General features: G+C 40.1%; 1 protein-coding gene across 11 annotated transcripts in view; it reads left to right on the forward strand.

Moving 5' to 3' along the window:
• The window catches only part of ARPP21 (cAMP regulated phosphoprotein 21), a 257,279-nt gene extending 242,074 nt beyond the window's left edge, over positions 1 to 15,205 (forward strand). For all 11 annotated transcript variants that reach the window (XM_042472521.1, XM_042472515.1, XM_042472523.1 and 8 more), the window contains 2 exons: positions 9,389 to 9,540; positions 14,414 to 15,205. In XM_042472521.1, the coding sequence (XP_042328455.1) occupies positions 9,389 to 9,540; positions 14,414 to 14,671 (410 nt within the window). In that variant the 3' untranslated portion in view covers positions 14,672 to 15,205. The remainder of the gene's footprint in view (positions 1 to 9,388; positions 9,541 to 14,413) is intronic.
• Positions 15,206 to 27,958: the final 12,753 nt, after the last annotated feature.

Here is a 27,958-nt window from a genome sequence, read left to right on the forward strand (position 1 = left end):
CATTCTAATGTACACTCATACTTAGAACACACAAACAGAGAGATCCAAAGTGCTCCACAGAGTTTTTCTGGATAGCTATGAGAGTGATACAGGATACATTTTCTTTATTAGTAGTGGTAGGGATGTTAATGGCATTGCACTGCTTGTTCACTCTGACCTGTTATTTTATCCCTGTTAAAGTCTAGCTTATCTAAGAGAATGTCTAGTATTTAATTCCAGAATAGTAGCAAACACCATTTGCCACCGTTTTCAGTTTATCTATGGCCCGAAACAGACGGGCCAACGGCTTCTGACTGCTTTGAGGGCATGGCTTTTAGGTGATGCATGCCACTGATGCAACTGGAAGTCACTCTGAGGCCACCTAAGGCAGCCTGAAGCCACCAGCAAAAGGAGTGGCTGTAATCTGTTTTTGCTGCTGGCCTGTTTGGGACTGTGGTGGTGGTCCACTTCAGGAGCAGGCCATGCAATTGCCACAGTCCCAGAGCAATTGCGTCCAGAGCAACCAGAGATCACTCCTTTCAGGCTGTCTGTTTCAGTCCCTTATCTTCTATTTATGTTGTTACAAGCTTGCATGTATATATTGATAATACACTGTGAAAGCAATTACATGGTTACGCTAAACTGGTTTTTTAATGTGTTGTTTAACTGATCTACATGTGTGCCTGTACACTTCAAGACACACACACACACACACTTCAAGATTGGCTTTTTTCTTTCTTTTCTTTTTTGGCAGTTATTATCAAATAATAATAAAGAAGAAATAATGTGAAGGGACTGAAAATTGCAGCAAACTACACTTGCATGGTGCTTTGTACAAAATTCAGAAATAAAAATAGATTTATGGAAAAGATCTATTGCATCACTTCCATTTGATAGGTCCAGTCCTATCTCAACGATACACTAGCTATATTGTGGAAAGGAGTCCAAATTAGGCACAGGCCTCTCATCTGCCACAAATTGTCTTCAGTGGGTGGAACCCTTTGGAGGTTACTTGATCTCACATCAATCTGCTGGTAGAACTGTTTTGTTGGTTACAATCTGCAGCCAGAAAGGCCAAAAAGGTGGAGAGAACATATGGGATGAGGGAGAATCTGAGTTACACCAGATACAAGCCTTCTTGAACCCAGGAACACAACCACCATACTAGTACAAAGATAAGCCTGGCAATGGGTAGTCCCAAATAACTTCCAGGTCCCCTAGATTAGGAAGGATTAGGATTCCTCACAGCTTCAACTAGCATGAATTGTGATGTTCATCTAACACATCAGGAAGAAAGCATGCTAGCCTCACCACCTTGTAATGTCACTTTCCTCATGTGGAAACCATGAGTCAGAATTGGATAGGCTCCTATACACATGATTTTTCAGGGTTCTTGTTTATATGGGGAAGTTGGCATGTACAAGAACTTATCTTCAGAATCATTTAGATAACCAGGAGTTGTACCACTTAAGCAGCAGTCAGCAACAGAATCCTGCCCATTGTTATCGATAAATACTGGTGCTTCTATTCACTAGGCTATGCTGCACAATTCTCTATCTGCATATATCTGTCATCAGTGGAAAAGGGCCTCAGGAACATCGTTTCCTTAGAGTATGTGTAAGTTGATTAGCAGGGCAAAAAAGACCAACTTTTGCATAATTTCAAAATTGCACTGTCAGTCCCCACCCCAAAGTGTATTATTAGAACATCTGATACAGTTACTTTTCCCTCCTTCATAGCAATCAGACATAGGAGTGCTGCCGAGAACAAATAACAAATTACCTGAAAAATTCTAGACTCCCTTCACTATCACAGAAAGAGCTTCGCTCTAGGCTTCACACCATTCCATCATTCCAAACTCTTGATTGTTTCTTCTTTTAAAGAGCTATTTGAATAGACTGCAGGATTGCCATCACTATTCAAATTAGAAGCCATTTAAGTCTGCAAAAAATAAAGTGCCATTTTATTATATTGATTATGTGTGTGCGTGTGATAGTGGAAATGGTTGAAAAGGGGGAGTTGCTCAGCTAGAGGCAACCTGTTGTTCTAGTTTAGTCCCTATTTTCTTTGCTCTGCAATACTGCAGTTTAGCTTGTATTTCCCTAAATTGCAATTAGCTTGCATATTAGCTTCAAAAAAAGACAAAGGAATGGAGTCCTTTTTAGCATGGCAATATTAGTATAAATAATCTTCAGCCTGGAGAAGAATACATCTTGGAGGCTAGTCTGTGTACTAGAAACAAAGGCAACTTTAAAGTTAAAAATAGTACAAGATACAATGCTAGCAGTAATGATCTACAGAGTATTCTAATCCAAAACTCTGCTCATATTTAGCTGTAGCTACACAGAATTGCATGCTGCTGCTGTAATCAGTCTAAAGCTATTTGTCACAGTGGGTATCGTCAATGAAAATAACCAGAGTGTACCGGCTTAAAAGATTTTTTTCCCCATCTTGAACAATCTGAAAGACAACTGATATTGCTAAGAGTCAATGTGGTGTAGTGGTTCGAGCATTGGCCTAGCACTCTGGAGACCAGGGTTTGAATGCCTGCATAGCCATGGAAACCCAATGGATGACCTTGGGCAAGTCTTGCCAAGAAGCTTGCCAAGAAAACCATATGATAAGTTCACCTTAGGTTCGCCGTATGTTGGAAATGCACACAACAGCAATTGATATTACCACTAAAGAAATTTAGCAAAATCTCCGTATTGATTTCCAATTGCATTGTAGGGGTGATAACTTTTAGATAAAAATAATGCACCAGTGGAAGTAAGCTCTAACCCTGATATCATGTTTTACTATGGAAACCAGATAAGAGTTATGGGAACTACAGGGCTGCATGTAAATGTATGTCCAGAACTCTGTAAGCATGTATTCACTTTTAAAGAAAAGCAAGGTAGAAGACTTTTGAGTGGAGAAGCTATGGATGAAGTATGGAGACTGAGGGCATGTTTATGTGGGCCAAATGAACCAGGTAACCCCCCTCCCCCCACACACATACACCCTCACTGTGACTTGTGTTCAAGATGCAGGGCCAAATCCAGATTCAGGTGCAGATTGTTCTCACAATGTAATGCCAGTTCTGCACTAAATCTACCTTTTCCTTCTCTTTAACTGGCTTAAAATAATTTACCTTTTGCTCTGGATTTTAAAGGAACATCCAGAGCACTTAGTAACAGTGCTGGGCTTCCTGCTGTGGTTACACAAGCGTCCTGCTGTGCCACCTGCCACCACCATCACTAGCACAGGTTCCTCCCTCTGAGGTTACAATGAGGCACCCACGCATATGACTGATGCTTGGTGCCTCATTTCTGACCCCAGAGGGAAGGACCCATGCCAGTGATGGAAGCACTGGGCAGCACACTGGGAATGTGCATGTAGACAACCACCCAGCATCACTATGGAGTGCAGAAGTAATGGGGGGAATCTAGGGCAGCTCAAGAACCAGAATACTGTAGGAGCATCCCAGAATAGATGAGATGCTGTATGCGACCCCAGAGTAATTTCCTACACCGAATCCTGCAAGATTGCAGACATTTATCCTTGAGCACTTGCTTCTAGAATCTTGTAAGGGAAAAGCTGCTGGAGAGAATTGGTTCAAGAAAGTAATCAGAGGCAAATGGGAAAGTTGTACATGTCCTGTCCTCCCCCTCACTGCTCTTGTAATCAAAACCATTTCCTTCCAAAGTGATTTCTATGTGTGTCACGTATAGATCACATATTGCAAGCTGATGAGAATTTCAAAAGTGACACTGTCAAAGCTTGCAAGTTCTACTTTGTCTGACTAGAAGAATCAGAATCCACCAACTGGCATAAAAGAAAAAGAAATAAATTTTCTAAAATCTGGTACTGTACTTTAAAGAAAGAAGTCCTACTGTGCATCTTAACAAGCATTTTTGATCTTGGTCTGGTATGAAGTTTCCTGCCACAGATGAAATTGCACTTCCCCTGCTGAAAGAGTAGGTGTATGGTTTGGGAGTATTCATAGTTCCATCTTTGCCATTGGACACCCTGGTGAATTCTTGTGCTGGTCTATGACTGTAATAAAAATGAACTAAATTGAACTGGTGAATTCTTGGCTCAGGATATTTAGTATCACCTTAGCCTAGTCACAGTAGTACATGTGCTGATAACTTCTTGATTAGATTATGCAACACAGTGAAACTGGGGCTGACTGATGTTTCAAGTAGTACAAAATGCAACAGCTAAATTGTCCACCAGAGTGTCGTATAGAAATAATATGACACCAGTCTTAAAATAGTAGCAATGGTTACCATCATATTACTGCTCTGAATCCAGAAGGCTTGTGATGACATTCAAAGTCCTAAACAGCTTGGGACCTCAGGACTCAAAGGAGGTCTCCTTCCTATAGACATCTTCCCAAGGATTGAAATTTGATTAAGGATAGAGACTCCTCTATGTTCCATTAGTGCGGGTGGGTACTGTGTGGGAAGATGTGAGAGAGGATCTGAGGAAACAAAAAAGAATCAAAAATGAAGCCAAGGCTATGTGCTTCCTTCACAGGATGGATGAGAACATTATTGACTGTGATAGAAAATGTGTATTACGTATAAAGTAGGCTTTGGAAGAAAGATTAGTAGTTCTGTCTTAGCCATGTTAAGTTTTAGACACCAGTGAAGCATCCATGATGAGAAAACTGAAAGATATGATGTAACACGTTGTTCAATATCCGAAGAAAGTTCTGGAGTAGAAAAGTACAACTGCACATCATCAGCATAAAGATGATACTGAAAACCATACAAACTGATAAGATTACCAAGAGATAAAGTGTATAAAGAAAATAACAATGTGCCTAAAATAGAGCACTGTGGAACCCCAACCGACAAAGGAAAAGGAGAAAGAAAAGAATCCCTTTTAAACTGTTTTAAATTAGTTAAATTGATGTCACTGTATGGTGTCTTAAGAGCTTTTATATTAATGCCCTGAGATATTATATTCTGTAAGGAAGGCTATAAATATTTTAATGAATTAATAACTATGACAAATGTTTTTACCTCTAAGCGAATGTAGGATATGTTGCTTGCTTGATTCATGCAACTCCATGTAATACTTTCCTTAATCAGCTGAAACATTTTGATTAAGGACCATTAATTGTCTAAAATTACATGGTAGATAACTAGTAATGAACAAACAACAGACTGTTCTGAGATTTTGAATACATATTGGCAGATTTGTTCTCAGGTATATTCCTTTGTTCTTTTGGGTATCCAGCAAATTTGCAACTCTCCAAACCAATTACATGCAGTTATTTTTGTTACTCTTTTAGCATCTCTCTTTAGCATGATTTGTGTTTAGCTGATATGACTAACATCAGAAGGGCAAAAAACAGAATCTATAGTATGCATACATCTTGAAATTGGGTACATCTCAAGGGCAGTACCATAATCTGGATAGCATTTGACTGGGGTAAATAATTACGTAGTTTGCTTGTAAAGACAGGCCAAGAGTGGCACTTTTAAGGCATTCATGACCCAAAGGAAAGGAAACAAGAAACATGGTTGAGTGCATATTGAGTGAGGTTATTGACCCTGTCTTAGAGAGCACTAGAATCCATATGCCTGAAAGTCATTGGTGTTACTACAAGTACATTTGTACAAAATAGCTTACACGTGCCCTAAAGCACAAACCTCATGAAACTGAATAACATATGAGCCACTGCAGTGCTTCAGTGCTTGGCGTGTTTTCAAAAGCTATGGTGACATGAGATTCTAAAATTTGTAAGTCGCTCTTGACAACAGGATTCCTTTTCCTAAGCCACTTAAGCTTTGGTGACATTTTTACTCTCTTACGACTTGTAAATTTATACCAGAAGATTAAATAGCAAATCTTTCCCAGGGCTAAAGGCAAAGCTTGGTATGTTAGTCTGAGATTTGGCTACTAAAATCCTCTTTATCTTAAAGCAAAATGCTGGCTTGGGATTTGAGGTTCATAGCTGCCTTCAGTCTAAATCTCGAAAATAAATAGAGGACCTGCTTCTTCCAGAATAGACTTCTAATTTGCAAAAAGATCTAGGCTGCATTCATTAGAACACCAAACCTACTTTAATTACACCCTTGCGTACCATTGCTGGGAGAGGTATGAGACTGTTGTGTTCTATCTTTTAAGCACCATGGGCTCATTAAGGAATTAAAACAGAGGTGGGCCTTTCATACAACGACGTTCCCTCTGGGAATGCTTTAAGTTGTCTGCTGTCTGCATGGATCATAAAAGTTCAGAAAATTACCTCAATAAGATGACAGCCATGTCCATTTACACAGGAAATCCAGTACTCCCTTTTTCCTTGGAGGCACATATTGAAATTCTGTGCAAGCTCATTCCTTTGGCTGTTTAACAATGTGTCTTATGTTTGTCCTGATTAAAAAGAAGAAGAAGAAGAAGAACCTGCCTTTATAGTAGAGATAACATGGAGGCTGGTATAATTGCAGTAAAGAGGCCTGGGAGCATGCAGTAATAGGATGGTTCATCTGACGTGTACTGCGGCTGGAAAATAAGCCGTGTACGTATGTTCTCTGGGGACGGTAAAGTGGCTTTCAAGGATTACACTTTATGTAGTATGAAAGCTAATGAGCAGAAGAGCAAGCATGAAGAACAGTTGCTTTGCCCTTTCTAGGTTTTACTGCAATTTATGCAGTTTGAATAGGTTTCATTCTGCTTTGGGAGGCAGCCAATTTTCCCCTGTTCCAATACAAAAGATCTCTTATCCTTAAAAAGAAACCCTTCCCGTATCTGTATGCCATGCTGCCATATATAGAGAGGGGGGAGGGAGGGAGAGTGAGATTCAGGACTGAAAATTTAGAAAGCAACATTGTTCAATAACAATCTGAAAATGGTGTCTGCCACTGGCAGAGCAATACGAATGGAAAGAATATTGGAAAATATTTGGAAAATGGTCAGAAAATGTTTTTCTTATGCCAGGAAACCCTGAAGAGGAGAAATCTGCACTAATGAGAATTGTGGCAGTTTAGGACCTATTCTGTGCAAAATTCACACATGGGCTTTTGTGCAAAGAAAACAAATATCTGTGCAGTATTCATGATCCCTATTTGTTCACTAGTTTAGGAAATACATGTAAGTACCCCAGTCTTCAATTACAGCGAGCAAAAGGGATCTGTTCCCCGGGACTTTTCCTCTTCTCTCCCACACTTGACCTCCAGTGCGAGGAAGAATTGCAACAGTGACCCTGCTTTTATCACACTAGAAATCTGTTGCACTTTGTTTTGTTGCTGCCTGATAAGTAAGAATTGTAAGGATCGGACTAGGAGGTACTACTTAGCTACATAATTTAGGTGGTTATGTAGCTAAGTAGCTCATACAGAATCACAGCTATATATACACATGTATATATACATGCATGCATGCATACATACACAGCCCTGAAGTAATATGCACAAGGAATGAGAAATGAAAAAACATTTTGGGTTCATAAGGTAATTTCATCTTCTGAAATATGCAGCTGTAGATCCAAGGGAAGCTTGAAACTGAACATATTTTCACATAAATTCTACTTACTTTTTAATATCTGCGGGGATCTCTCTTTCTCTCTCTCTCTCTCTCTTTGTATTCAATTATGTATAATGCTATTCTTTGACTTGGTAGGACACTCAGAGAATAAACACACTTCAGGCAAATAAGAGTTTCTTCAGGAAGCAAATACTATGTTATTTCCATGTGAAAGTATATGACTGTCATAGAAGCTCAATTTCTATTCATGAGTAGTTTGTTGTTCAATATACCTCACGACTCAGAGATCATCAGCTAGACATCTCTCAATTGTGCAAGGAAATAGAAAGCAAACAACATCGCTGCAAATGTCACTCCATTGAGAGCTAATAACTTTTCCTCTGAAGACTTGTGCACATACAGCACACCTGGCCAGAGGGATTGTATTGCTTCATATTAAAAATGTCTTTCCAGGTGATATTTTATTATCACACCCCCCCCCCCCAACAACTCACAATGATTGGCAGTTCTGAAAGTTTACAGACAGAAGTGTCACTGCAGCTGCCCGTGTGCCTTCTTTCTTTCTTTCTTTCTTTCTTTCTTTCTTTCTTTCTTTCTTTCTTTCTCTTTCTTCTGTCACATTACTTTTCATTTTATTTTTCAAATACAGCATGTCTGAAATAAATACTCAAGCAGGATATAAATTGAAAGTAATATTTTATAATAATGCATAGTATAGTAGCTATGAAAATGATGATGAAGGTCCTGTGTCAGACACATAGATACAATGTTGTAGTTATGCTCCATCTACCAATCCAACTCCTAAGAGCCCACTCTTAAAGCAAGGAAGCTGTATCAAGTGAAGGGGTTCTGTGACACTGGCAAGTGGGGTGCTGAAGGATGAATGTACCACCTCTTTCCACCAATGAGCTGTGAGGCAGAAACCAGATCCTTGAGGCCTTTAGCAACTCCACATTGTATTGTCACTTATTGGTGGGAGGTAGCTTTTTTTCTTGAACACTGCTCACCCTCACCTCAGAACTCTTTCACTCAGTGCTGCCTAGATTTTAAGGTGGAGTTTAGGGGCATTTGTGGTTGTAACAATCGTGCCACAATCATTAATGTGAATACAAAACAGTTACGAAGTTGTAAGTCTAGCTTACAACCTCATAACTGCCTAACAGGTTGTCATCTGTAGTGTAGGATTATAAAACCAAAATGTATTTTTTAAAAAAATATATATCAGATTTTTAAAAAATATAAATAATTAGATATTTTTAAAATATAAGTAATTAGTAAAAACAGTAGTAGACAGAAAGAAAACCAGTTCATGTGAGGTGCTGGAGAGCAGTGCTGAGGATACTGTGGCTGGCCAAAAAGACAAACAAATGGATCCAACAACAGATCAAACCTGAACTCTCCCTGGAAGTCAAGATGACAAAACTGAGGTTGTCATATTTTGGCCATATCATGAGAAAGCATGACTCATTAGAAAAGACAATAATGTGAGGAAAAGTAGAAGGTAGCAGAAAAAGAGGAAGACTGTGTGCCAGTTGGCTATTTTTGAATCTACAGGACCTAAGCAGAGCGGTGAGGATAGGGTGTCTTGGAGATGTCTCATCTACAGTGTCGCCATGAGTAGGTCCAATTCAAAGGCAGTTAACAACAATTAGACTTCATATGGAGTAGCATCGTTTAATGCCATTTACTAAACACAGAGGTATTTCAGTTTTATGGACCTTGTAACATTCAGTCTCTGTTTACATGAGCAAAGGATGAAACCAAAACAAAACTAATTTGCTGCAGTGCCATCTTTGTCTGATTTTTTTTTCCTTTCTAATATTGCCATAACAGAAAGACTCGAAAAAAATGGGAAAGCCTGCTGTCTGCAAGAATTTTACCATTTCTGGTGTACATCTAAAGGCTAAAGATATCTTGTTTCTTCCAGGTTATCAGTCTGTCTTGCCTAATCAACAACAAGGGTTCCAAGGACTCATGGGAATGCAACATTCTACCCAAAGTCAGAACCTAATGAATAATCAACAGGGAAATCAGGTGCAAGGCATGATGGTCCAGTACCCAACCATGTCGTCTTATCAGGTATGAAGGAACTATGGAATGCCTTGTCTTAGGACCAGTAATTTGGGGAATGAAAGGGTCCTGGCAAAGGGAATCCAGATGGAAGTGTTTGCTCACAAAAGGTGCCTCTGCCTAAAAGCACACATAAAAATGTGGTTAATAAAATAATTCTAGCCCGAATATCCTAAAGAAACGAGATCTGATCTGATCTTGGAAACTAAGCAGGGTCAGCCTTGGTGAGAACTTGGATGGGAGACTGCCAGTGCATACCAGGTCTATATTTCAGGTCTGTAGGCTATATTTCAGAGGAAGGAACTACCAAAACACTTCTGTGTATTCCTTGCCTAAGAAAACCCTAAAGTGATGTGCAGATGCATGCACTCACACACACAGCAGCAGCAACAAAGGGCCAAAATAGATGGCTCTGTAGGGATGCCTTGACACTGCCCCTTTGAATGCCAGGTTGGGGCCATGGCAACTGCATGCCACACCCCCAACCCAGCTGTTTGCCAGGACAAAAAGAAGCAGCAAAATGCCACTCCTTTTTGAGCTGGCAAAATGTCAGCTTGTCCACCACTACCACAGCTTTGCAGTGCTCCTGCAGCATGCAGCGTATAAATGCCATGCTGCCAGAGTGCCACAAAGCTGCCCACCATGTGGTCTGGCAAGTGGCATGATGCCTGCTTGGTGGTGGCACCAGAGCATGCAGTGTCTAAACATCATGCTCTGCCGCTGCCTCCAAGCCGGTGCAAATGGGCAGTCTGTTTTTGCCCCATAATTTCTAAATAACATCTCAGTTGTCACTAGGCTTATTAGGAAGAAAGAAAAAAGTACAGTTCCATTACAAATTCTTTTTTACTTTAATTTAGTCAAATATTAACCTTTCCAGGTTAGAAAAAAAAGGAGCAAAATGCCTTTGTGTCTGTGTCTATCTACCTTCAAGTCACTTGTCACTTTATGGTGATCCCATGAATTTCATAGGGTTTTTTGGGCAAAGAACTCAGAGGTGGTTTTGCCAGTTCTTCTGAAACATAGCTACAACACCTGGTATTTGTTGGCAGTCTCCCATCCAAGTACTAACCAGAACTGATCCTGCTTAGTTTCAAAGGTCAGACAGAATCTGGTGCCTTTAGGGTATCTAGGGTTTACCACTTGTTTAAAAACTGTGATTCAATGCTAGAGGAAGCCCATGGTAGTTTTAAAAGGATGTGTTTGAAAACATGTTACTTGACAAGTGGTTTTAATAACAAAATTTAAGAAGCACTTACTCTGATGTCTTTATCATCATCTTTTAGCCCTATTCTATCAACACTGCTATTTCACTCTACATTTTGACTGAGAGTTCCAAAGGTTCCGTCCATCAGATAAAGTACTTTTTTGCCCTTTTGTCACACATAAGATAAAGTGCAATGCTTCCTCTCTCTTTTTTATTTTTCATTGTATAGTGGGGAGAAAATAGTTAAATGGTTTTTCATTGCTTCTTATAATGTCAATCTGGAGAAGGAATAGAAGGGCAAAGACATCAAGTAATGGGGATTTAAACATCTTCCATTTAGGATTTCTGAATATATACAGCATTTAAATGTCAGAAGTCAGAAATTCATTTAATTATCTGGATGCTACATATTTTGTGGACTCTTCTCAAGTTCAAAACAACTGATATATTAAAGAAAGTAATTTCAACTGAACATCTCAGAACTGTGCTACAGCACAGCTAATGTATACCTCATTCTGCTTTTATAGCTTTGCTTCTGTGCCACAGTACTAACACACAAAATAGTCACCTGAACTCACACACAGATGTTAATAACACTAGCTGATAAATCAGTATTGCAGTTACAGATTTGTAACTGGTCCATATTCAATGTGGCTACATAGTCTTACTATAACCCTTATGTAAATGCCAGAGTCCACCTTAAGAGCTAGTCATCAGATCTGGCGAAAGAAGTCCATTCAGCTTCTGATCAGTGCAAGGAGCATGACATTCCCTGCAACAGTCCTTGTTGCAGCCTTGCACACTGGTGGGAGGGAAGGGGGGAAACATTGTCCTTGATGCCCTGATTGGGAGAAGAACAGACTTCCTTTGCCTGATGCAGAGACTGGCTATCAAAGTGGACTGGTGCACCTGGTGGGCCAAGAGATGTAACTAAGTAGCTAGTCTACAATTCTAGACAGTTCTTTGATAAGCCTTCCAAGCCTTAACAGAAGTTGCAAACTACAGTTCTGGTCATTGATCATTTCCTTCATTAACAATAGGGTAAGGATCTTTGCTTCCTAACTTCTGAAACAATTAAAATTAAGATATGTCCCTGAATAGTTTTACCAGGGGTGGAGTGTAGTTGGGGATGTCAAGCCATATCTTCATGCTGCCAAGCCACTAGAGGCTTGGTGACATTGGTGGTCTAGCCATGTCCATGATATCACTAGCTCCTTAGCTGAAAGGAGAATCAGGCTTCATTCTCTTCCTCATCTTGCCTCAACTGCATAGGGAATGGGAGGGGCTAATGGAATCAATCAGTGAATGTATCTACCACTTACTTTGCCAGGACAGGAAGTGATAGTGAGGTCTTGCTACATAATCTCAAAAGCTGGCTGAATCCTTATGTTAAGACTCAGAGTTTCTAAAACTCCCAGCATGCAAAAGGGACAGCAAGAATGGGTTACCTCAGTGGAGGTGTTGAAAGCAGGGTTTCCAGGTCAGGATTATCCCAGGCCCTGTGGGACAGATAATGCTTTGTAATGTCACAGATGGCAGCCGCAGAAATATTACAAGGGTGATAGTAATATTACCTGGTAATATTACAAGGATACCCAGTAATATTACAAGGGGTGATGTCTCTAAGTGTGATGCTTTGAACATCAACTGCAGTTGCACAAAGCATGCTACTCAAATAAAAAAGTCTAACAAACGAGAAATATACATATAGATAAACATATAATTTCCAAGGCTGTAGTCTTTCTCTGAGATCCCCCCCCTCTCTCTCTCTCTCACACACACACACACTTTTACCCTGGGAACTGGAGAGAAGGTAGCTAGCCCTGAGATCTGGCAACTCCAGTTGAGAGTCAGCTAAATTCGGATATCCGACCTCCATCCAGCTCCTGATGTGCCTATCTGACTGAACTTGCTCCTTAATAACTTTCAGGGATGGATGAGATAGGCAGGAAAACTCTGGCAGTCCAAACTGGGCCTTATGGTGGAAGTTCCCCTTCCTTAACTTATGGAGTTTATCAGACAAGGGAAATTGGAAGTATAATCCAATGGCAATCCGAACACAATCATGGGGTTTAACGTTATTGCATGATAGACTACCAAATGCAATTTCGGGCAATGGGAAGTCAGTCCGCACGCAATCATGGGTTTCACATTATTGCATGAGAGGTGATCACATACAATTTTGGGCAATGGGAAGCTATTTTCGGGCAATGGGAAGTCAGTTCTAACGCAATTCGAATTCACGCAAATTCGCTGAACTAGCAAATTCACGTGAATGTGTTCTGGTCCAATTTTCTTTTCATTCGAAATTAAGAGAAATTCCTCCCGTGTGATAATGTCCCTATGTGGCTCTTCTTCACCCAGACATATGCTGAGCCGAGTTGCAGCAATTCAATTTAGACTATCGTAGTCCATCATTTCACTAAATTGGCAATGAAATTATTTGTTGTAGTTGTTACTAAAGAACTGAGCAAGACCAATATATTGATGCTAAAGCTTTGTTTTCATTGCATAAAAAGCCTTGCCCCCCCCCTCCATCTTCACTATGGTTATGTAGTATGTAGAGAGATCTTGTAGCACCTTTGAGACTAACTGAAAGAAAGAAGTTGGCAGCATGAGCTTTCATAGACTTAAGTCTACTTCTCCAGAGGCATATGGGCAAGTATGCATCTGAGGAAGTAGACTAAAGGCCCAAGACAGACTGGCACTTATGCTAGCCTGGACTCGAACTAGGGTTGCCCAAGGGCTGAACGTTTACACACTCCAAGCACTTCTCGTGGCCCCCAGGTGCCAGATGGGGTGCACCATGATGATGCCACTTGTGTGCAGCATCCAAGTGGCACTGCACATGAGGAGTGTCATAAGGCCGTGCCATGACCCTTATGGTGCCCCTGTAGCAGCGGGAATAGAAGCTGCATTTTGTGGCTCCTTTTTTGAGCGGGTCAGGAGCGTGGTGTCCAGTTGCCACATCCCCAACCCAGCACTTCCAGGGTGGCACAGGTCCACCCCAGGCGGACTGTCTGACAAGTCCCTAAAATCTACAAAAGCCCAAGCTGCCAACTTCTTTCTTTCGGTTAGTCTCAAAGGTGCTACAGTATCTCTCTACATACTAATTCTACAGCCTAGATTCTACAGACATACTGATTCTACATGACTATATTTTTTAATTCTATGATTATGTAGGCATATCTTTTCCAGAAGGAAAATGTGCACAGAGGTTATCATAGCCATAATTCTGCACTAGATTCCAAATGCCTTACTCCAGCATCGTAATGTGACTACACCTCCAATTTCCCTACTTTCATTCTGTTTTGTGCTCCCTTGCTTGCAGCCTAGGCATAGAGGGAAATACTCAATTTTTAAAATGTCAGCTCACTTCTTAAATTCTATAGTCTCTCATTTCTGCTGCTGACTAACTAATGTGCACCCCAGCCTGAGGGTGGAAGAAGAGAAGGAGAATGGGAGGCAAAGTCACAGTCCTGCTTCTCATTAAATCCATTTGCATTCCCAAATGAATAGAGGATGTATACATACAGAGATAGAACTGGAACAGACATGAATAGAATGAGGTGACATAGGTGAACCCAAAGCAATGAAAGAATGCAGTTTTTAAAAGTTAGGCAGAATTTTCTTATTACTTTTTGTCATTTTATTTGCTTCTTGATTGCTGTCTTCTAGGTGCCAATGACCCAGGGTTCTCAAGGACTGCCGCAACAGTCTTATCAACAGCCAATCATGCTACCTAATCAATCAGGTCAAGGAACGCTTACAGCCTCTGGAATGCCCATTTACTGTAATGTCATACCTCCTTCTCCACAGAACAATCTCCGTCTGATAGCACCACACTGTCCCTCCAATAATGTCCCAGTAATCTCTGCCAACTGCAGGACAAACTGTGCAAATATTAACAATACTGGATGGCAGGTCAAGTACTGAAACTGTGAAATTGTAGTACAGCTATATAAAGGTAACTGTGCTTTTTTTTTAAAATGACAACTATCTCATGGCCTTCAAATGAAAAGCAGAGCTCAAGAAAAGTAATGGGTTGGGCACAAAGACAGTGCTGCTGGAGACATATAAACAACATCAACAGCAAGGTAACAGGTTGTTTGCTGGTTAATGGTGCATATTTTCATAATGTCTACTAGGTATGCTTTTCTAGCATAGATAGTGACATGAAATCATTGAGGTAAGATTTTTTCCTACCACTGAACACCACTGTGTAGATTATAATATCCCTAATTCAGATTAGTTTTGTACTTTGTGTTGAGTTTGTGAAGCAAAATGTATTTAAAAATATAATAAAACCACATTGTACCAAAGTTGTAATGGACATTTTAAAAAAAAATTGCTGAATGGAAGGAATAATTTATATACACTATAGAGGTTTTTTATGGATATCTACTGTATTGTAGTGCTAAATCACAATAAAGCTACTTGACCTCATGAAGAAAGGTCAGTTTTCTACTATTTGTGTGTTATCTTCTTTTCTTTGTTGCAGGCTTTCCCATCTTGTTACACTCCATATTTTATCTAATTCAGATTTTTGAAAGAATAGGCACACACGCACCACCCTAAAACAATAAATACTGACTTTTGCTTTGCTGCAGGATCCAAGTGGGATTCAAAAACAAGTAAAGAATCCCTGTGTAGTTTGGAACATAGACACAGATGCTCCCAATACTATTTTTCATGTTAATTTTAAGACACACTCTGGTAGCTTCGCAGAAGGTACCTATAGAACTGGTGAAAGTGAATGCATAATACCAAGATGGGTCTGGAGAAAAAAGTCTATTACTAGGTTTCTTACAATCATGCTTCTAAAATAATTGTATCATGTAGACCTAATCTGCACAAAGAGAAGAGTAAGTTGTAGAAACCTGTCTTGACTGGTCTTAGTATTCAAAACTAGTTGCTACTGCCAAACTATGGTCCCTTTGCAGATAGAGAGGTAGGCAGCATGGGTCAGCAATAAATATACATCATGAAAGTGACAGAGAGAAACCTAGGTGATAATTCTGCCTGGACTTACATAAGGGTATTGGCTCAACATTTCACAGAAACCGGATGGACCTTAGAAAACAGGTAGTAATCATGTGGGTCTAAAGATATGTTGGACTGAAAGCCCTAGTGGACACTGCTAATGGTATGGAGGTCTACATGGTTCCTACACCATCCTAGAACAACTTTCAGACCTTCTACAGCATGTATGGATTCCTCGGCAGGATATCTGTTCAGAGTCCTCTGAAAGTAAGAGGTTTGAGACCACTCCAGTATGTGATTTCACCTGACCACACTGTGAATTATACTTGATATTAGAGCTTGGTCTCTAAGTACTGAGAAACCTGGAGTGTTATGGTCATGACACCCCATGTTAGAGACTGAATGCATAGCCAAGGCCTAAATCTCAATGCTGAGGTCCTTAAGAAGGCCATATGGAAGTCCACCAACTCATGTATGAATGGTTTGTAATAAAATAACAAGAAAACAGGTGATATTACCTTGTCCCTCTCACACACTCTCTGCAGGGTTGGGGGGTGGATTGGTATAGTTCAAAAACATCCTTAAGCAGCTTCCAGAAGACTGAAGACCTGAAATATTCTAGAATATAGTGATTTGTGAGGTGAGGTGGGAAATTTAAATGGATATCCTTTGGTGATAGAGCTGTAAATCTGGGAGTTGTGCTAAGATAAGTGCTGGATCAACCCCCTGTTTATCCATGAACCCCCAGGCTGGCCTTGGCCAAGTTGTTATTGCTCATCGTAAGGAGATTCACTGAGTGACATTAAACATTAATCCCTGGAATCCTTAAAACACCTTGGCAGATAAAAGTAGACACATTTGACAATAATTTTAATGGTAATATAGGGCTCACTATCTCTGCAATAAAGAGAACAACAGCTCTGTCTGTCTGATTATGTTGTAAATGTCTAATGTGAAAAGTGCTTCTTGCTTAACATGGGAAAGAGAAAAGAATTTGCTAGGTTTGGGTCAGGCTTAAGTGGATTTACTTTACAACGTTCTTTGATAGGGAGACAAAGTGGGTAAAATTAGTATAGGAAAACATCACTTTGGATAAAAAGAGCAACAGCAAGATAAACAAATTGGAGAGTTGTGGGTCTCAGGGAGAGTGACACTTGGAAAGGTTCTGATGTTCTCAAGAAGTGTGTGGGGATGAGTATCATGAGATTAAGTCCCACTGAGAATTTATGAGTTTATCTGGTATTTCTCTGCAGTTACTGATGTAAAAAAAAAGAAAAGAAAATACTCCCAATAAAAAAAAACCCGCAGTTTCTTATCTGCAGAATATTTTCACCTGTTTTAAAGCACGTTTTCCACTTCAGAGGCAAAAATACAGCAAAGCTTTAATTAAAATGCTGGTGTGCCTGGTTGTTCTCCCGGTAGACTCTTTAAAAAAGATTTAATGGAGACCCTATTGATAACAGTCATCTGTTTGAAAGGGGGGGGGGGAATGCAGAGAACAACTTGAAAGGGTGCCTTTGGATATATGTATGCTTATTTGTGAACATGTTTCCTTTCCACTGTGGCCAAAGTACATGTTACTAAGGAAGGAATATTTGATAGAGAGAGGGGGGAAAAGAGCTGGAAAACATTTCTCTTGGGAGTCAGGAACCCTTATCAAGAATAATCCACATCTTGCAAGTTTCTTTGCAGCTTAGAATTGTGTGCAAATCACAGGTTTTTCTTGGCAAGATTTGTTCAGAGGGGGTTTGCCTTTGTCTTCCTCTGAGGCTGAGAGAGTGTGATTTGCCCAAGGTTACCTACCCAGTGGGCTTCCTTGGCTAAGCAGAAATTTGAAGCCTGGTCACCAAAGTCATAGTCCAATGCTCAAACCACCACATTACACTGGTTTTCATTTACTGTTTAAGATTTATTAATTTCATGCCCCATGGCTGTGTTTGTCTTATGGCCAACCTTTATCTTATGTTGAACTGTTTATCCAGTTGCACTTGGCAGTGTTACAAAAATAGCTGGGGGGGGGGGGGCTTAAAAATAAAAGTTGGAAATAGAGCCTCTAAAACTGCAATGCCAGCATAAATGCCTCCATACCAGAGCAGTAAAAGACCAATAAAAGCTGAGGGCAATGCAGTAACAAAGCGAAACACTCCACTGCATTTAAATCATTGATGTTGAACTCTACAATATAAGTCTCCTGAGGCCCACTTAGAGCCCCTTTCTGATACGTTTTTTACCCTCAGGATGTTAGGAGAGTTCTAAAAGTCACCAAAACCTGTGTATATCTTCTTTAAAAATGCAGAGTGGCCATAAAAGAAGCCCGTAACCAGTAAATGTTACTCTATATTCACTATTTCAGTACCAAAAGGAGGATAACCCTACTAAACACTATCAGTTTCAAAAGGCATTGAAATTTGTTTTCCACTGTCAGTTTCCAAAGGCATTGAAATTTGCTTTCATTAGGTGATCCACTTCAGCCTGGCAGAGATGGGATTTGTATAATTATTAATCCAGAGTGCTTTTATTTTCTGGCTGCATGCTAATAATACAGTCAGCCCACAAGGAAGTATGGTACAGGGGTCAAGACTTCAACTGGGAACACATGGCTCTGCAATTTTTCTTACTTAGCTATGACATTCATTGAGGTGACCCTGGACCTGTCACCATTTAGACCTAGTCTGCTTCACTGGTATCTCATTCTGAGCATGTATGGGCAAGATAATACCCATACATGCTCAGAAGAAAAATGAGATACAAATAATATGTGAAAAAATAATAATATGCTAACACAAAAGTCCCACTGACCATAGAGATGTTTGTGGATACCCCCCCCCCCCATCCCCATTTCCTCTGTATTTTCATAGAAAAACAAACATATAGCAATCCATTATAACTCTATGCATTTCATCTCACAATCCTTTGGCCTCGGTCCCATTGTTAGACCCACTGAATCAATGATTTTTATGTAAATCAATGACTTCCATTCGATGACTGATTGAATAGATCTAGTCTATCTTGGATTACCAAAAGGATTCAGACCCTGAAACGAAAAAGCATTTCAGCTGTCATCCCATTGGTGTTTACATGTAATTGTAATTTTTTGCTGTTGCTTTATCATTCATATGTAGCTCACAGTTACATAAACAGAATTCTGCAAGGGTAGCCATTGCACATCCTGGGATGGTAAATAAGTGTTCGTCAGTGCCTTCAATGTAGCACTTTTTAATGGGGATTGCTGAGGTAGAAATTGTGCACCTCCCATTTCACATTGGGAGCATGAGCCAGCAGATGTGCAATTGATGTCAAATGACAGTATTCAGCCAATGGGTGGTATGTGCTTGTTTGTTTGTTTGTCTGTGGGATTTATAGCAATAGCAAGTACATTTCTATACCACTTATCAGTGCATTTAAGCACTCCCTAAGCGGTTTACAAAGTGTAAACTAATTGCCCCCAACAATCTGGATACTCATTTTAGCGACCTCAGAAGGATGCAAGCCTGAACTGAGCTTGAGCCCTTTTGCTGGGATTGAACTTGCAACCTTATGGTTTGTGAGTGAGTGGTTGCAGTACAGACATTTAACCACTGTGCCACTGGGGCTCTTTATATCCTGCCTTTCTCCCAAAACGGAATTCAAAGTGGCTGTGTTGTGTAGTACAACATGAATGTAGATTGACACCATATAAACATTATCTTGGTTGGCATTTCTGAAAACTTAACTTATAGGCTCTCATTGGATTCTGGACAATGCCAAAAATTAAAGGACTGGAATAGACTCACCTCTAGTTTTGGGAAGTTGCTGCCTCCCTACAACACCCACCACTTCTTCACACTCCAGCCACACTGCTACAGTTGCCACCCAAGTTTGTGCTGGGTTCAGCTGATCACGTAGAAACCTGCACAAATAGCTTTTCCCTTTGTAGGATCAACAGGGCATGCTTCTGCTTGGAGACGTTATTTTGGACAATAGTTCCCAGACTATTGCCCAGCATGGCTAATGGTCATGTTGGCTGGAGAACTGTGGCAGTTTCTGTCCAAAAAGAATTTTCCCAAACTTGATCCATTGGGGGCTAGAACCATTCCTTTTTCTCTCAGTGTACTAACCTTTCACGTATCAAGATTTAGTCAATCCTTGAGTCTTAATACAGAAGTTGTTAAATTGCAGGCTGACATTTTCTAAAATTGAAAAGATTAACAGGATGCCTGTTGCAAGATAATGAACGTTTGCTGCCTGAATGAGATTATAAAGCAATATCTGGATTTAAATAAATCCAGGAACAACAATTAAATCCATGTGTTAAAGCAGAGCCTACGAATTTACTCCCTACGGCAAAAGTTGACTTGTGGGGTGATTTTTAAAGTAGCATATGTTGTAAAGTTTATTTTGCAGAATGACACTTTATAGTCATCCTTTATGGGATAGGATAAACTTTCTCACCTAGACTACTGTAACACACTTTACAAGAGGAGGCCTTTGGAAATGATCTGAAAACCTTTGTTGAGAAAGAACCTGGCAGGCCGCATCCTAGTGCTTGTGATTAGGAGAGAGTAGCTCACTCTTCTTTACACCACCTAAACAAGATTCAGATTATTTGCAAATCATTTTCCAGATCCAATTCAAAGTGATCATTTTGTCCTTCAGATGCTCTAATAGTCCATAAATACCTCCTCAAGAACCTAGTTCCTCAGAATTGTATCCAGTGAGAAACACAACAGAGTAGAAAGAGCCAAAAGAAAGGACAGCTGTGACAAACATTCATATCAGCACGTCAGCAATGTGCTTTCATCACAGCAAGAACATGCCAAGCGAGACAGATGACAGGAGGCACAATTGTTTAGGGTGGAGGGAGACTGTGGCAGCAAAATTCAACCCACCCAGCTCTGGAGTTCTAAAATAATACCACAGGAATGCCACCTGACTCTGTATCATCTTAGCTTACAAATGGTGACGTCAGAAAATGGCATTCCCCCCCCCCCCCAGCATAGGTTCTGTGTTGCCACTCACCAAAGCCCCATAAACAATCCTGCCTTCCCAATTTAGGCAGAACAAACCACCACAAAGGGGTGGCTTGAAGTCATCCCTGATAAATTTGGAATGGGGCTGCAGCAACCACACACCGTGGCCCCAGTCCATCTTTTTGCCGGCCCAAAAAGAAGTGGCAAAGAACCACTTTTTATGCAAGCAAAAATCTGGCTTTTCTGCGCTGCTGCAGCTTTAAGGCACTTGGAGGTGTGCAGCACTGAAATACCTCACCACTGGAGCACCTGGAAGTCAGCTACCGTGCGCGCAGCCAGGCGGTGTGAAGTCAGCTTCTGGGCATCATGGGGGCGTGCGTTCATGCATACACCACACCCCCAAGCTGGCCTGTACTGGCCCTTAGTCTCCAACTAACTAATACGAGAAGTCATGCACCACTCTTTATCTTACAGGCTTAGAAAAGACTGCTAAGTTCTACTAATACTTGAGGAGTTTGAACAAACACCTGTTTTAAAAATAAAATTGGGTCAAATTATTAAGCATTTAATAACCCAGATAAAGGGAGGATTGGAGGAAGAAAACACTCACTCCTTTACATTAAAGGAATGGGGGTGCCCTTGCTGACATACTCATTGATCCAGAATCCTCCATTACCGGAAGAGCTTGATGTGCACACATTATGGCAATGCAACTCAAAGAGGTGGTATGGCAATCCTCTTACCACAGATTTGGGAGAGAAACTTCAACATGACGGCATGCAAGTGGTATCACTGAGAAAGAATTTCTGAGCAATGAAGGGAAATGCAAGCCTACAGGATATTAAGGTATAGTCACAAAAGGATTATTTGCTCACACTTTTTCATCTAGTGACGACAGGAAATGCTGTTGAGTCATGTGGGGTCACAGATCTAACACCCCACTTAGAAACTGAATGTCACAAATTGTCATCTCTGACATCATACATCTATCTTTAGCTAGCTGAATTGGCTCCCATAGTAGCTGGAGTTGCTGAATTCTGCTCCCATCTGCATTATTATTAGTATGAGTATTATTAATGTTACATTAGTTAGTCACCTATCAACACACTTCAAGGCAATCTACAGATAATTACATTTTTTGTAAATAAATAAATAAATAAATAAAAATAGAAGCATTAATGCATAGTGCCAGCAGTTCAGTACAATACAACACTAGTACAGTACATGCAAAGAAAACATACACATAGAGACAGCATCTTCTTAGTGACATACACTTGCTAAGTATAACTTATGTGTGGGGGGGGGGGGGGGTCTCTTTTTTGGATAGTGTGAAGGAAGCTGTTTTCTAGCCCCTCCATCCCCAGCCTCCCCTCCTCTGCCTCTTTCTCTCAGTCTTGCCACTACCAGAGGTCTATTTTGTTGGGATGCACAAGGGGACATTTTCAGGGGCCATCATGCCTAGATTCTAGACTTCATTTTGGAGGGAGCTTGGATTCATCCCTCTCTGTTGTCCTTCCATTAGAAGTCAAAGACTTTTTTATTCGCATAGGCATTTTGGCATGTCTGCTGGTCTGCTGTTAAAGGGTTATGCCTTCTATTACTGTGTTTTCCATTTATTTCTTTTATGTTAGGTTTTAATAGAGTGTTTGTTTTTAATCTGTACCCTCTTGTTGTTGGCCACCTTGAGAACACTGTCAGCAGAAAGGTGACGTATAAAGTATATAAAAGCAACAAATGAAACGGAAATCTACAACATTCCCCAAAGGGTAAAACTTTCTCAGAGGAAGTAGGCTCCAGTCTACAAAAGCTCATGCTACCAACTTCTATCTTTCAGTTAGTCTCAATGATGCTGCAAGATCCCTTTGCGTGCTGATTTTCCAGACTAACATGGCTATTCCTTTGAATTGTCAAAGAAGGTGCTAAAATAACAGTATCAAGATTGAGAAGATAAAGACACAAGCTGTGTACATACATGTTTGAATTGTACGCAGGGCCCTCAAAACTGTGTAATCTGTAGACACCATAATACCATGAATATAAGTATGATATGTACCTGAACTATAGGCCTGCCTAGTTTCCAGATACCAGGAAAACCATTTACTGTCAGTGACTGACTTAACAGATGTACATTCCTATCAGTCAATTTTTGTTTACATCCACACTTGGTTTGCAACTGGTGGCTTGCGCCGATAGCCTTAGGTAGGAAATTGTGTGACCTTGTGACTGTTCAGAGATGGCCCACACATGTAAGCATCTGTCACATATCCAGCTGGGATAAAATAAGTCTGTGGCTCTGCAGCTTGGCTGGCTGATGATACTTGATCCAACATTTCTTCTCAGGTCACGCACATGCTGCAAGCTTGTTCTCTTGCTGTGGGGAATGTAGAAGAATATATTTGATGAGACAGCAGTGGCCCATCATACTTCAGTTGTTAGATTTATTGGACCATTGTCCTGGACTAATAAATCATAGAGGTGCAGGATATACACAATGGAGACATCTCTCTTGGCTGATAAGACCTTCATGCATAAATATGTGGAGCAGATACTTCTCCATGGTATTGTTTTCTATGGCCAAATACAGTACCCTTCTGTAAATGCCAAGGGATTAGCATGTCTGAGAATGTTTACAACTGACCTACCCACCATGGGCATTTTGAACAAACCTGTAGTATCGAATTAGATTCTAGGGTGACTTTCATGTAGCTATCTCTGCCATTTACTCTCTTTAATATATGGATACCAAGAGGTTCTGATTCAATCAGAATAAAGTAATTAGAGATGTGAAAGAAAATGACTTGTTTTCCATTTTTGCTCTCAGAGACCCTACCCTCCAACCTTTGCAGCTGATGATCATCATGGTTATTTTTAAAAGGCAAAATGGCTTGCTTGATAGGGATGGACTGCTGCATCTTATTCGACAGAACAGACCCCTCTCAGTCACAGCAGTTGCTGCCCAGTAAGTCAAGATTGGGAGGAGGATGCTATTTATCTGTGTAACTAAGGGAATTAGTTATGTAGCTGATCTAGAATAACCGCCATCATATATGTTATCATCTGGTAAATAAAAGAAAATCTCTCCTTTTCTTTTTACACATTAAAGATTTTAATATTTTAAACATTTATTCTTTCACTTCAGAAACCATAGTTTTAGCTTTCTTTGCTAAAAATTGGCACTGTTTTTTAGTTTTTCCAAATATGATATGGAGATATGATTTTTAGATCACACAGAAATACATAGGGATGGAAAGAATATTTTAAAATATTCAGAAAATAGTTGAAAAGTGATTGGGCTTTTTTTTTTAATGTCAACATGTCTAATGAGGAGAATCATGGACTGACAAGAATATTCACAGTTCAGAATTTATTTTGTGCAGCAAAACAATTTCTATGCAGAAATATCCTTTCTGTAGAAAATACTGGTTTCTGTGCAAAATAACCACATTCAAATTTTGCACATAGCAAAACCTAAGCTGCAAAGAGTCTTTTTAAAATGCAGTTTTTTAACACTTTCTCTCAGCAGGACAAAAAAAAATGCTAAAATTACTCATTGCTTCCTCTGAGAAGATGATTAGCAAAGAAGTTCATCCCTCTCAGCTTCTTCATTGAGAAAATTCAACTTCCTTCCAATTCCAAATGTCTTGGACCCAGCACTTTGTCTTGTTGCTTCCTTTAAGAAGGAAATTACTGTAGAATCACATGCTTATGACCAAAAAAGGTGTCTGTCTTCCAAAATATCACCCCATGTGAAATCACAGGAACTTCTTGTCACACTTTCAGTATTTTTACGAGTAGTAATTTCTGTAATTTCTGTTAGCATCCCAGCTAACAACATTTTATGATGTGATAAATTCACTCCACAGCAAAGCACTTACCAGTCATGACTGTCATAAACCCCATTGATTTCAATGGGTCGGCTCTAAATATATTTAAGTCTAGATTCATTATGGATTCATTGGATTATTTTGTCACTCTCACACTGCACAGTTGTAGCAGTCTGATACTACTTTAAACTGCCATGATTACATCCTACAGAATCGTGGGAGTCGTTGTTTGGTTGGGCAGTAAAGTTCTTTGTCAAAGAATTCTACACACCTCACAGAACTTCAAATCAAAATGATATCATTTTGTAGTGTGAAAAAGACCCATATCTGTCTCACATGAGGTTATTTAGTGATGTCTGGCCTACAACACATCATTCACAATACAGTCTTATTACCCCCATAACAGCACCCCATGGGCCATAATTAAGATTGAGTTTCTGTTTTTAAGGCTGGAGACGAGATCTGGTCTCAGAAGCTGGGATCCAACCTGACTTTTCTCCTCCTTGGCTACATGGAAAGTTCCACAGCTTTCACCATTCCCATGCTGAACTCCACACCAAAAAAAGTCAAAAGGAGGGAGATCATTGCTGTTACAGACTGCCAAAATAAAGCTGCTTTGGGTCTCTTTGGAGGTATGCTATTTAAATGATGCATGCATCATAAGAATCTGGAAGCTGCACCAAAGCTGCCCTCCAGTGCTTAGGAATGGAATGTGGCTTTGGGGCGACCTCCGGACTCTTAGGACCCATGCATCATTTAAATAGCATACCTCCAAAAAGACCCGAAGCAGCTTTATTTTGGCAGTCTGTAACAGGCTTAAGTTTGTGGTGTAGTAAACCAACAGACTGACCTTCCCATACTGCTGTCAGCCACCTAGATGAGCTCTCAATATGTCAGGTACTCTGATGCAGAAGATTTGTTCAGCCCTCCATGCAAGTCACCACTCTTTCTCAGATGCAGACCCTTGATAATAGCTCTACAAAAGTCAAGGACAAAAACCTATGCTGGCTGTTTCATCCACTTTTCCCCATGCCACCTTCTCTTCTTCAGTCTTCCCCAGACACCAGTGTGGAAATCTGAAATGGCAAAACAGACATTTCTCTGCTTCATATAGAGAGTGATTTTTCATGGCATCAGCCTTTTTCAGACTTTGTCAGATCCCAACTGAAAAGAGCCCTAAGGAGAGAGGTACCCTAAAAGGCTCAGAAAAAAAGAAGACACAACAGGGAGACTTATGTCCTAGTATAACTCTGAAGTGCCAAATCAAGTCCAATTTTCAAACTTCCCCGGTTGAACATTCATATTCCCTTCTAATTTTTGGCTTATTTACTGAGAAGAAGGAAATAGCACAGTATGTCATGTGTGTGAGAGTATCCATATACCCAAACCCACACGTATACATGAATAAATAGGTTGTTTCCAGTGAGATATTGGGCCTCAGATATGGAGCTGGTGGAATTAGTAGACCAAACTTTTAAAAATTCTACCAGTTTGCTTCACACAAGCCCCTTGGGACAAGCAAGTGAAAACAGAGTTAGCATCAGGCTAGGTTGCCAGCGGGAGAGTATTTTCAGCAAGCTATAAAGGCACAGTGTTCACACGCAGAAACACAGAGATGTACAAACTTTCCCTGGTGGAATATCCAACACTTAAGAGCACAAATGCATTCCTGCTGATACTCTGTGCTCTGAGCAGCAGATCTAACCCTCACTGGCTCTGCAAGCAAATGAAAAAGAGACAGTGGAAATAAAGTGTTTACATACAGGAACCAGGTCTCATCAAGCAAATTTGTTCAGAACAACAAGGCAAAGATAGAAAGAAAGATGATTCACAAGGAAGCAAATTTCTAAGCCAGCATTTCGTACTGAGCAAACCTTACAAACTAAAAACAAAAAAAAAAAAAAGGGGGGGGGGGAACTAGACAGAGTGATTTTTTTACAGTTATTAAATATGAATATTTATTTTATGAGATGTTGAAGATGTTTTTGAAGCCACTAAAGGTAGCCAGGGCAGAGGAATAACTTGAAAATTCATGTTATGAGGAGGATTTAAACATCATTTCACTTATTAATGTTTTATATCAACTTTTTGAAAAGTGCTCAAGGCAATGTACAAGTTTGGATCTCAATGCCCTTAACTTTAAATGGAACAATAAATGCAAATTTCAAAAGGGGGAAGGGATGTTCTTCTGTTTTATCCTACAGTTTATCCTCCAGAAACAATTTTGAAATCATGAACCTTAAGAAACTTTTTGACATGAAAACAATGAATAGTTATTTATTGCCCATAAGATGAAAAACTGACACTGCAGTCTTATGCATGCTTACATAAAAAGGACTCTTGTTGCAGTCAGTAGGGATTACGCCCTCATGACTGTATTTAGGATTATATGCGAAAAATGCTTGTAGGAAAGAGGAAGATGAAACATAGAAATCTTGTTCCTCTAGCACATATACACCTTAAAATTCTTTCCCCAAATGACAACTGCCTTTCTCATTAGCATTACTTGCATTACCATCCACCTTGAGGACAATTTTAGAACACAATTTAGAGATAAATTACTTTGTGCTTTTAATGGAATTGCCAATGAAGTTCTTCTGAGCCAGGCTTTAAAAAGAACCAGAAGCACTGTCCTAGTCCCAGGTCAAATGGGTTTGACAAGTAGCTCAGCCTCAGTCCAGAAGCAAGTATGTCAGAGCACTTTAAAGGTGAAATAAAGTTAAAACCAATTTCTGGGGCGGCTTAAAGTCATTTTTGATTTATGGTGACCCAAAGGTGAGTCTGTCATGGGATTTTCTGAGCAAGATTTGTTATGCAGGGGTTTGTCTTTGCTTTCCTCAGAGGCTGAGCGCAACTTGCTGAAGGTCATCTGTTGCTTTTCTATGGCCAAACAAGGATTTGAACCCCAGTCTCCCAGTCTTATTCCAACATTCAAACCACTATACTATGATAGCTCCTCAAAGCCATTTATTCTTAGCAAATAATTTCAAAGCAGGGGTTCTCAAGGCAAGGTCAAAATAGTCTGGAGTCAACATCCAGTGGGACAGAATTATAAAGACACAAGAACAACTTGGTGGCAACCAGTAGTGAGGACTGTGGTTCTGGAGGTAGGGGATGATGGCATTGTTCTCTAGTAAGAATTGTGCCACCAGCAAGATGAAATTTTTAATGACCTTCAGAAGAACCACAGGTGCCTGCTGCAGTGTGTCCAGCTGTAGGAAAATAGCTGGATCCTTTCTTTACTCCTCCTCTCCTAATACTCTGGGGCTGCAGCTGCAAAAGTGGGTCTGAATGGTTGGACTGGAGATTATTGTAGCTACCTCTTAGACCTACATCTCCCAAAGCAGGTCCTTATCTTAGCACATGCCAGTCTTAATGAGCTTAATGATGAGCATTTCAGGATGTGAAGGCAGCTCCAGCATACCAATAGAATTGTACTGATGATGTTGATTTAAAAAACAAAAACA

This window comes from Sceloporus undulatus, chromosome 6 (genome assembly GCF_019175285.1).
Source record: "Sceloporus undulatus isolate JIND9_A2432 ecotype Alabama chromosome 6, SceUnd_v1.1, whole genome shotgun sequence".
Lineage (NCBI taxonomy): Eukaryota > Metazoa > Chordata > Lepidosauria > Squamata > Phrynosomatidae > Sceloporus > Sceloporus undulatus.